The following is a 10940-nucleotide window of genomic DNA, read 5'->3' as shown; positions in this document are numbered from 1 at the left end:
GTCGGGCGTTCAATCACGCCCGCCGGACCGGAAGGGTTCCTCGCGCAGGTGGGCGCGTAGCCCCGCCCCCTAGGAGGCCGTGCTGGGAGGGGCAGGTGCGCGGGGGAAGCTAAGCGGGGCCGGGCGGGGGGTGAGCGTGGATGGGAGACCTGCCCGGCCTTGTGCGCTGAGGCTGGCGACGCTGCTCTCGGGCAGGGACGAGGAGGACGGGGGTGGGGTGGGAAGGAGGACTCGGACGGGCTCCTGCAAGCTCCAACCGAGCCTCCGAGGAGCTAGGGTGGGTGTTGAGGCCCTCTCTGGGCTGTCCCTGGAGGGCTGTGGTGGCCGGGAGGCAGGGCTGGGGCGGCAAATGGCGGCATCTGGGGCGGCGCTGGCTCTGGGGAGAAGCAGAAACTCTTCTTCAAAATAAAGCGTTTCCTCCAAATCTTGTGTTTATAAGATGCTTGTGGCTTTAGGTAATGAAATACCCACTCAGTCCTGCGCTGTCTGCAGATGGTATAACTTCTAGAATGGGATCATGTGGCATTTTGTAGCATGAGTATAATGGGGAGTTCAATTAGCGCACAAATAACGTATTATAAACATCATTATATCTCTGCTCCTTGCAGATGCTGACTAAAAATGAGTAAAAGCAAGCATACCACTGAAAAAGACGTCGATGAAGGAGATGATGACAGCGATGACCTAGCCGAGTATACGGAGAGCTTTAACCAGCTGGAGCTGCTGGAAACACACAGGCACTTGATTCCTGTGGGCACGCAGAGCTGCTGGTCAGGGCAGTCGGATGACGAAGATGACGAACAAGAGAGAAGCGAGGAATGGTATGAAATGCAAGAAAAAAAGATGGAAAAAAATCCAGAGAAACTGCTACTCTGGGCAGCCGAAAACAATCGGGTAAGGCGTTTATTCAGTGTATCACCAACAGGATTATTAGCCCGAATAGATGTATAGAGTTTCTTCCACGAACAAAAACTTCCCTGTATTCTCCTTTATCTGTCTGAACTACCTTGATCAGGTTTTGCAAGGCACTCTGAAAAGCAGCTTGCTTTTTAGTCCACACACGCAAAAATATTTCTGGGTCAATTAGCTTTCAGAAGAAACACTTTGATTGTAGTTCAAAGCTAAAATAACAGCGCTGTTTTTAAGCTTGTATAAACAAAATTCATGCCAGACTCTTTCTTCAAGGCAAGTAAGCCTCTTAACTGGGGTGGAGAGGGCATATCTGAAATTTTATTTTCTTCAAAGCTACTTGTACAGAGAATGTGTGACTGTTTTCCTATCTCTTTACTGAAAAAATAAAAAAACTTGTATCCCCTAACTTCCAAGAATAAAATGGAGATTCCCGTTAGGTAGCTTATTACACCCATGTGTACGTTTATTTTTATTGATTGCCTTTGTTATACATACACGATCCACATGTAGTTTTGTGGAGGCATGTGTTTCTTCACAGCGAATGGGGAGGCACTGCAGCTAAATGCCCAAAGCTAGGCAGGGCAAACCATGGTTGTGTGTTTTTGTGCCAGTCTGAGCTGTATCTCTGTTTATTTTAAGTAACCATAACTGGTTTCATCTTAATTTTGTGTTACGTAGTCCTGAGACAGAGAGAAACTGCTTTTTCCTAAAACATCTAAAGTTTGGTAGAACAGCAGAAGCAATACATCTTGTTTTTAGAGATTTATAATAAATGACCCGTTTCACTTTAATAGCTGAGTACAGTGAGGAGGCTCCTTTCCGAGAAGCTGGCCCCCATTAACGCCCGTGATGAAGACCAATACACTCCTCTCCATCGAGCTGCCTACAGCGGGCACTTGGACATGGCACGGGAATTGGTTGCCCAAGGGGCGGATGTTCACGCGCAGACGGTGGATGGCTGGACGCCCCTGCACAGCGCGTGCAAGTGGAACAACACAAAAGTGGCCTCGTTCCTACTTCAGCAGGGCGCAGACATCAACGCCCAGACAAACGGCTTGCTGACACCATTGCATATTGCTGCAGGGAACAAAAACAGCAGAGAAACCCTTGAGCTTCTGCTGATGAATCGCTATGTGAAAGCAGACCTGAAAAATAATCTGGATGAAACTGCCCTCGACATCGCTAGGAGGACTGATGTATATCACTACCTGTTTGAAATAGTAGAAGACTGCATAAATGCTGTGACCCCTTAAAAGTTGTGGTTAGAATTGTGAACCTGGGTTTTCCTACCTCTTGTCTGTCACGCAGCGTTCTGCATGCTTGTCAGTGGTGGTCTGTCCCTTCGCAACGAGGCTTCCAGTTAAGATACTTGGATGTTCTTCAGTCTGGTTACTTTCTGCAACTCAACTCAGTGGTTTCCCTCATGCTTTGAAATGTTATTTCTGTTATCAAGGTATTCAGAAAGTCTCAGTGATTTCAGTAATTTCAGTGAGTCTGTTTAATTAGCGCAAATTTGAAGGGAGCTTTGTGATTGGTCCAAAACAATGTCAAAGCAAGAGGGAAAACTGGACTATTTATGTGAAAGAATTCAGGCTTGGTTATACAAAATTTATTACAGCTCAAGAGAAAATTATTTTTTCAGAAATTTAATTTTTTAAAAAATTGCATGAAAGCTCAGTATGAATGTAACTTATTTGGGTGATACACAAAATGCTGTGATCTGTTGTAAGGCCTATTATAAAATAAAACACTCAACCCTACATATTTCATTGTCGTATTTTTAATTGAAAGCTCAATAACCAGTGTGATTGCCTGTTCATAAATCAAAAGAATTATTCCCAGGAAATTCAACCATTTGAGGATGAACAGCCAACAGACTTGTGCCTCATTAGTTACAGCTAGTATTGCTAATTCTAGCCAGTCAAATCTGTTAAACCTTTTGGATCCCAAACTCAGATTTTATTCCCATGATTTAACCAAATTGAAGTTGGGGGAGTGTGGGTTGGTTGGTTGGTTTCGAGATTTTGAGGCTGTTAAAATACACTTGAGCGCAGCTTCTCTCTGCAATCATGCAAACTAGAATCTCACTGGTTTACAATGAAGGATTGGGACTCTTTACCTGAGGTGTTCCTACCAAGTCTTAGCACTGAGTGCTATTTGGTTTAACTAACAGGAAAAATGGTAAATAATGCTCTGTTTTCACAAGAGGTATTGTAATTTGCTTCTTCTGTTTGACAGTTCAGCCCTTCTAACAAGACAGCTGTAAGAAAACATCTTGTCCTGTGCAGACACTTTACTGAGTGATCCCAAGCTCCTTCCAGACACCACTAACAGGTCTGAAGCACACTTGTAGCAGCAACAGCAAGGCTGGAATATGTCAGCCTTTGTTCTCTGAGGCATTTATTTGGTCCTCTGATCAAGCATCCTTGGAGGGCATCTCCATCACCCTGGCTTTCTTGAAGCCCTGTTTTGCACTTCTGTTAAAAAATAGACAACTGCCTTTGAAATAGGAATTGTACAAAGTAACTTTTAATGCTTATTATTTTGAAAGCTTGGTTTCAGGATATTTGTGAAAGGCATATACTATGAAACACACTAAGGAAAAACAGATTATGTTGTGCATTGGTTTAAGCAGACATTGCTTTATCTTACAGATTCTTACTTCCACCTGTATGGAAAGTTTTGGCTTCAAGAAAGCAGTCACAGGTCAAATCTCCCTGCTGGGCGAGTGGGACAGCTTGCTGGTATGCTCATCTGCTGCTATCCAGTAGCACTCTGCTTGTTGTGGTACCTGCCAACTGCTCTTCTTCATAACATGCACATAGCAGCAAGATCAGTGGAATCAAAATGCCACCTCAGTCCTATTTAAGTTTCAAGATGCCTTATTTTACAAAAAGTGCTATTAATATCAAGCCAATGCTCCTACAAGTTGATCTGCTTCATTGCCCCCAGTCAAGCTGCATCCTTCTGTCTTTAACAGTGTGAAGAGCGACATAAGATGTGACATCCTTTTAAAAGGCAGAGCAGTGGCAACACTTTTTAGGGACACAAAGCACTAGAGATGCGTGTGCATACCAGCATGTAACGCTGACTGTCCCCATGAGTGATGTTTAACGATGTACCACGTACAGCCTGCGCTGTGCCCAGTGGCGGCATGAGGTAACCCGGGGTCTCGTCACAGCGACCTCACGGCGTCTTTGCACCGAGGTCTCATCCATTATTTTTTTTTACTAAAAAGAACCGGAGATAAAAGGCCAAAGGTCTTTTTTAGGTCAAAGTGGAAGGGCCACAACACACCGGCGCTGTGACAGAAGGAAGAAAGAGGCGGCACAGCCCGGAACAGAACATCGCCGCCAGGTGCGCGGGGCAGCCACAAGATGGCGCCGGGCAGCCGCTGGCGGGGCACAGCCCGCCCGTCCCCGCCCGTCCCCGCTCCTGTGGCAACGGAGCCGCGCGGCTCGCACCCGTCCGGGCACGGTGGCCATGAAGGCGGCGAGCGGCGAGCAGGCGGCGGAGGAGGCCGAGGAGACGGGCAGCGATGACCGCGGCGAGGCGGCGAGAGGCGGGCAGCCCTGTGAGCGCGGCGGCCCCCGGCTTGCCTCACCGTCCGCTGCGCCCGGGCAGCCCCTTCCGTGCCCCTTTCCCCGTCTCAGGGTCCCTTTCCCGGCTACTCTGGGCACCACTGGGGTGGGCTCCGGCTTCATCCTGAGGGATTCTGCCCTGTCATGGGTCTCCAGAAAGCCCTGGAGGGTGGGGAGAGGGAAGCAAGGCGCCGCATCCCTCCCCAGGCTTCCTCCGTGGCGGCCCCACGCAGCCCTGCACCGCTGGGTGCTGCCTTCTTTTAGGGGTAACCTGCTGTGAGGTGTCCCCTTCAGCAAGGACATCTTGGGGGCTGCCTCCAGCTCCCCTCGGCAGCACTCTGCTCCAACTTGGGCTGCTCATGGAGGGACCCCATCGCCCCTTCTCCCAGGTTCCTGGCAGTTGCCTTGGTTCGCTGCCATGGATTTCACCTCCCTTGGTATCCTCCAGTGCTCCCCTTTTCGGTACCCGCTGAGGAATCCCTTTTGGGGCTGGGCATGCCTGAACACTATGTCTGTAAATTTGTCTTAACCTGTATGAAGGATAAAAGTAGAACAGGACAGGATGAAATTACATTCAGCAAAGCATATTGACATTGGGGTGGGAGGCATGGGTAAAATAACTGGTTCTTTTGTAATGTTTTGCTAACAGGGAAGAAATTTGTGTATGTTGAGCCATCTAGGAGAGTTAAAGAAATCCTTCAAGAAGAGCTTTATTTTCAGAAAGAAGAATACCACATTAAACATCCAGCTGCAGGTAATCCTCCTTACAAGCAAATGAAAAGTGTTTGTCAGGGCAAATGAAACAGAAGGCATTTTGAAAACTGGCAAAATGATTGATTAAAACAAACAACCCCACAAAAAACAAACAAACAAACAAAAAACAGCATGGAACATTTATGTAATGATCTGGAGAACATTTATAAATAGAAGAATTGCATTTTTTTTCCTGAAATTCTGAGGAACATAATTATTGAGAACATGTAATTCAATTTGATCTATCAGTTTAATAAAACAGTAACAAATACCAAGTGCTAGGGAGGTTTATTACATCTTTCTTTGAAAGAGGTGCTGTAGTTATTTGAATACTTCATCCAGTTCTGAAGTTGGTGTTGAAAAGAAGAAGTTGGGGTAAGAATGAGTAAGGTTAAATAAAGGACAGGAGAATAATGAAGGCAATTAAAAAATCAGTCTGTTCAGGCAGTTTGAAGGTTATGGAACTACTTGACGATAGTAGGCAAATGAGGAAATGGAAGTCTAAGGTGTTTGGTCTAGATAAGAAACTTAATTCTGAGAACTGGAGGTAAAAATTAGAAAATCGGAATAGGAATAATTAGCATTTTTTAACAGAAAAAGCCTAATGGTGGAACAATTTAACAAAGATCAATTCGATTCTCCATTTTAATACATATTTAAAATATTTTCTATGTAAACAGCCCTAGTCCAAGCTCATTTGCTAGTCATCATGCAGAAATGAGTATAAAGCCATGTGACCCATGTAGGACATAACTTACGTCGTGGTGGTTCTCTCTTGCAGCCATAAGATTTATTAATTTAATTGTAGAAAATTATTTTTTTTCAGAAATTTGCAATATTTAAGGATAGGACAGCTTATCTGTTTGACTGCCAGGTCTGACTGTCTCTACTGGTCAAGCTGCTGTACCTCAGTAGGAGCCTCTCTGTAAAGTCCGCTGAATGAAGCTGGGTATTGCACAGCTTCCCTCATCAGTTTGTTCTAGTGGTTGGCGTGTTAAAAAAATCATGCCTGATTAATAACACAGCGTTCACTGCAGGCTACACAAGTAGAAAAGGTGACTGTTAAATGAAGCTAATTTATACTTCTTTTGAGCCGAGTTAGGATTTACATATATTGTGTATTTTCACTTCTTTGAAGAAAACATTTCTCTAGCTGTATGCTTGTAAGTATATTTCTGTCTGGACACAGCCTCTCTTCATGTTTTGGTAGGGCTTTTAAGAACCTTCCTGTTGAAAAATCCCTTAGCAACCCCACCTGCAAGGGGTGTTCTGTGATTCTGTATCCTCTTAAAGCAAGAAAGAACATACACATGAATTAAGGGGACTGCAAAACCTCAGTTTTTGGGGATACTTTAGGCTTCAGTGTGGTGGAAATTGACTGAAAAGTCTTAGTAGGAGGACTTTTTGTCCAGGGGTGTAGTGATAGGGCAAGGACTAATGTATTTAAACTAAAAGAGCAGAGAGCTAAGAGAGCAGATTAGATGTAAGGAAGAAACTCTGCTCAGAGGGTGGTGAGGCCCTGGCACAGATTGCCCAGAGAAGCTGTGGATGCCCCATCCCTGAAGGTGTTCAAGGCCAAGCTGGGTGGGGCTTGACCAATGTTTTACCTCCCCTTTTAAAATGTAAATACCAAATCTGGTCATGTTATTTCAGTATTTGTATCATTAGTAGCCTGGAGAGAAAGAGAGAGAATCATCTACTTATTTTTACTTCTCTACTAACGTCTAGAGCTAACATTAAGACAGGAATGTTGAACTATTTGCCAACTGTTACTCCTAAATCTGTAACACATGAATATGTATTTCATCTTTTGAATATATAATATATAATTAATGGTTTGCTCCATAATACAATTGTTGTTCTGTAGCCTTGCATTCTTTTCAACAGAGAAAATCTATTCCTTTGTTACATTAAGCTGCGTTTTGTTGGAATAGGCCCGCCGTTATCTTTCTTAATCATTACACCCTCCACAAATGTGGCAAGGGTAATTTAGCCTTTATATCCAAATCTGGAAAATTTTGAAAAAAAAAAAAGTTTTTCTGTTTTCTCTTTTGTGGGATTAAGGCCCAAGTGTGGATTTACTTCAAATGAATTTCAGACAATTGGATTCACAGATGAAATTGTACAAAAGTTAGGTGATGTAATTGGTATCAGGTTTAAAGACCACTTGAACCTGCAATTGCATTTCTCTGGTTAGGCTCCTTAGGCAATAACAGCACAAAGGCAAATGAACTACTTATGTAAGCTCTGTTTATAGTAAATGGAGAAAAAAAAGTCATTTTGAAAACACAATTCTTGTCCTAGATACCTACCTTTGCATGAGTCATGCTGTCTAAGTGCCTGTTCTGTGCCCAGTGACTAAAGGGAACCTGGGCAAGTAGCTGGGTTGCAGACGTTAACATTGGTTTGCTCAATCAGCTCCTGTGGCTGATGTTACTAAGAGCTTAACACACCTATATTGGACTGCATCCATCTGCCAAAATAGGAAGGTTTCAATTTGATCATATGAGTGGGTGCTACAGAATATACTCTCATCATTTCTGGAGATCCTCTCAATTAAATGCATGTTACAAAGGCTTAAAGTACTTCAGATAAAACAGAACCACCAAAAATATTTGTCAGGGGAATGTATAAAATCTGTGTATAAGAAGTTCAGCGTATAATGGTATGTAGAGCACAATTGTTACAAGCTACGCTTCCTGTAATAATGCTATGTATAATAAGTTAAATTAGATGTCGGTGTGCAAATTACTCAGCAAGAGCCTGGTTCCTTTTTCATTAGTATACATCTAGAGAATTAGAGATGTTCCACAAGTGGCTAGGGCTTTGATTAAAAACTCTCAGGTTGGAGAGTTACTGATTTACAGTTTAGATGATTCGTAAGCTTACTGTTTTACATAAATTAGACAACTGGTAAATTGTAACCTTTCTACAAAATAACAGACAACAAAAAAGTAGTTTTTTGTTTTGTTCTGCTATCACTTTTATGAGGCCGTTTGGTATTCCAGTATGACCAATAAACTGGTTGCATTTAAGTATTACTGCTGTTTCTTATACATCATAGATCAGCTACATCAGTTAGCCTAGTAGTCCTAAGCTGTTCCACAGACACTAAGGAGTGACATACACCTTTAGCAGTCCTAATTCCTCTCTGAAGATGTCAGTCTGATTTTTCATTAATTATGGAGGATGATGATAGTGTTCTCCCTGTTTGTACTGTACTGACCAAAGGGACTGTCTTGTAAATGTTACATTCATCTAGAACAAGTTGAATTAATCAGTTGTAACAGGATTGTTTTAACAAATTATTAACAGTGGCTCTGGAAGGAATTTGGAGTCTGAAAAAGAATTTCTCCATTGGAGGCCTAAAACCAGCACTGCAGAACAGAAATGGTTTACTCTTACAGCCTCAGTTCTACTCAAGGCATGCAGGAATGAAAAGTAAGAGCCAACAATAAGAAACTTTCGCTATAACACCTCACTTTAAAGTTGCAGGATAATACTATTTTGTAATTCAAAGATATCTCACTGGACTGCATATCTGTTTTGCTCAATGTTATTTTTCCATGAAATGACCTATATGGCCTTAGAGTAATCACAGCTGGGCATCTTCCTGCAGGGCTAACCCACCTTTATTAAGTAGCCAACAGACTTGAAATCTTTGCATAAGAAACCTATTTAGGATTGCTGTGTTGACTCACCTTGTTTAATATTCTGAAACCTTCTGTGAATGTGGGGAATAATCGCTTCTTTCCTATGAACGAGTGGTGAGTGTTGGTTACATGTAGGTAATGAGCCTTACTTCCCCTTCACATTCAGCCTTAATCAATTCAAATGCTTGGAAAAGCCCTTCTCCATCATGTCTCCTGAAAGGAGATTGATCTAGGTACCATTTTAGGCATTTTCACATTTGCCTGCTTTTGCATAGCAAATTGCCATTTGCAGTTGGTGCTCTGGGGCACATATTTCTTCCTTTGCAGTCGCTGGAATGTGGCTTTTGTGGAATGGACCTGTACCCTATGAGCTGGTAGTTTTCAGCTGTCTTCTCAATGCGTCCATCTTCTCTTTTTTGCTGGAATGTGTTAACTTTGTAGTAGGAAGTGAGAGCTTCCAACCCTGAGGAAGCAGAGTTCGTCAGCTTTATAAGAATATTATTAGTGCCATAAGGTTGCAGAATATACGAACTCAGCGTATTGGCAATTAGATGAAGCTACTTGTCATGTTCTCAGGGGCTAGTAGTTTAAAAATACAGCTAGCTGCATGAGTTTTATATCAGCACCTCTTTCTTGCTCTCTTGATCTGAGCTCTGGAGATACTGGCACCTTAAAAATTAGCTGCTTTTGCCCATAAATGATTGACTAGCACAAATTAGTCTTCCAAATCTGTTTTGATGTGTCAAACATTAAAATGACCGTGTATGGAAATGTAGACCTGTATTTATAAGATTTTGAAGTTCTGGTTGGATAGGGAATTATTTTCTCTTTATAGTTGTTTCTATTCACATAGCTTCACACTGCTTTTTCACCTGTTGTAGTTGCCAAATCTGAGCCGTATTTCCGTTAGTGAAGGTGTCATGATCCAAAAACTACAGAATGTTTCTGATGACAAGAAGGTACTACTGTGAAATTTGACATTTTTATAGGTTTCTCTGTTGCAGAGTGATTGTAAGTTCCAGCAGAAGATCATAATACATAGTTGAAGAGATGCCTTAACATTCCTTATGCTGAATCTATGCATAAACCCAGCAGTTCTAGGCCAAGAGTTTGTGATTCAATTTCTAGCCTGATTTAATAAAATGTTAACATCAATAAGCCTGTGATGTCTCTATTTATGTAAGAGTTATCGTAGTGTTAAAGAAGATGGAGGCAGCCTGGAACCTGAAACAACCTGTCACTTAACTCTCACTTGTAACCGTTATTACTGTGAGGTAATACCAAATGATCATCATCTGGTATTTATTGCATTATCACAGAACTTCAGAAACAGTCCTAGATCCTTCTAGGTACTGTACAAAAGCAGGACAAAAGATGGCTTCAAAAGGTCATGGGTGAGTTGGAGAGGTACCGGAGGGCTGGCAGAAGGAAATGGCACTTCTGTCTTCGGGAAGGGCTGGACAGGAGACTCAGGCACCTACTAGCTGGTTAGCTTTCCCCTCAGTCCCTGGGCAGATGATGAAACAAATAATTTTGGACATCATTTCCAAACATAGGAAGGACAGAAGGTGGGTGGGAGTAGCCAGCAATGATTTACAAAGGGGAAATTGTATTTAACCACCCCAATACCCTTCTGCAACAAGATGATTTGCGTGGTGGACAAGGGGAGAGCAGGTGATGTTGTTTTCTTTGACTTTAACAAAGCTTCTTGACACTCTGCTCCAACATCCTCACAGACAAACTGATGAAGTTACAGATTATATGAATGGGTAAGGAGGTGGATTGAAAACTGGTGACCAGCCAGGCTCCCAAGGTTGTGATGAGGAGCATGAAATCCAGCTGGAGGAGAGTCACTAACTGAGAAGCCCAGGGGTTGACTCTCTTTAACATCTTCATTAGTGACCTGAACAACGGGATGGAATTCACCCTCAGCAAGCTTGCGGAGAGTACAAAATGGAGAGGAGTGTTTGATACACCAGATGGGCGTGCAACTGTTTGGAAGGAATTCAACAGGCTGCAGAACTGGGCAGAGAAGAACTTC

The 10940-nt window shown here is 42.9% G+C and overlaps 2 protein-coding genes across 5 annotated transcripts; both read left to right on the top strand.

Moving 5' to 3' along the window:
* Positions 1-33: 33 nt before the first annotated feature.
* Positions 34-2674, top strand: ANKRD49 (ankyrin repeat domain 49). 3 transcript variants are annotated; one of them, XM_035328590.1, is made up of 3 exons: positions 34-95; positions 609-894; positions 1707-2674. In XM_035328590.1, the coding sequence occupies exons 2-3, from the start codon at positions 622-624 to the stop codon at positions 2163-2165; spliced, it is 732 nt and encodes a 243-aa protein (XP_035184481.1). In that variant the 5' UTR covers positions 34-95; positions 609-621; the 3' UTR covers positions 2166-2674. The 3 variants fall into 3 exon arrangements, with proteins under 3 accessions (XP_035184481.1, XP_035184472.1, XP_035184491.1); XM_035328581.1 differs by having other exon boundaries at positions 51-191; XM_035328600.1 differs by lacking the exon at positions 34-95 and adding an exon at positions 211-277.
* A 1713-nt stretch (positions 2675-4387) lies between these two features.
* C1H11orf97 (chromosome 1 C11orf97 homolog) lies at positions 4388-10940 on the top strand. Of its 2 annotated transcripts, XM_035328573.1 has the most exons (4): positions 4388-4486; positions 5143-5247; positions 8562-8687; positions 9904-10940. In XM_035328573.1, exons 1-4 carry the CDS (start codon positions 4396-4398, stop codon positions 9906-9908), a joined length of 327 nt encoding a protein of 108 aa, XP_035184464.1. In that variant the 5' UTR covers positions 4388-4395; the 3' UTR covers positions 9909-10940. The 2 variants fall into 2 exon arrangements, with proteins under 2 accessions (XP_035184464.1, XP_035184459.1); XM_035328568.1 differs by lacking the exon at positions 9904-10940 and having other exon boundaries at positions 8562-9878.

The sequence above is a fragment of the Oxyura jamaicensis genome, chromosome 1, assembly GCF_011077185.1.
Source record: "Oxyura jamaicensis isolate SHBP4307 breed ruddy duck chromosome 1, BPBGC_Ojam_1.0, whole genome shotgun sequence".
Classification (NCBI taxonomy): domain Eukaryota; kingdom Metazoa; phylum Chordata; class Aves; order Anseriformes; family Anatidae; genus Oxyura; species Oxyura jamaicensis.
Note: the sequence above shows the minus strand (reverse complement) of the source record. Positions and strands in the feature narration are given on the sequence as shown.

Excerpts from the sequence above, each read along its gene's own strand:
- C1H11orf97 (XM_035328568.1), top strand. The coding sequence starts at position 4,396 with ATGAAGGCGGCGAGCGGCGAGCAGGCGGCGGAGGAGGCCGAGGAGACG. Across the intron at positions 4,487-5,142 it reads GGCGAGAGGCGGGCAGCCCT|GGAAGAAATTTGTGTATGTT; the intron begins GTGAGCGCGGCG and ends TTTTGCTAACAG. Across the intron at positions 5,248-8,561 it reads CATTAAACATCCAGCTGCAG|TGGCTCTGGAAGGAATTTGG; the intron begins GTAATCCTCCTT and ends AATTATTAACAG.
- ANKRD49 (XM_035328590.1), top strand. The coding sequence starts at position 622 with ATGAGTAAAAGCAAGCATACCACTGAAAAAGACGTCGATGAAGGAGAT. Across the intron at positions 895-1,706 it reads GGGCAGCCGAAAACAATCGG|CTGAGTACAGTGAGGAGGCT; the intron begins GTAAGGCGTTTA and ends TCACTTTAATAG.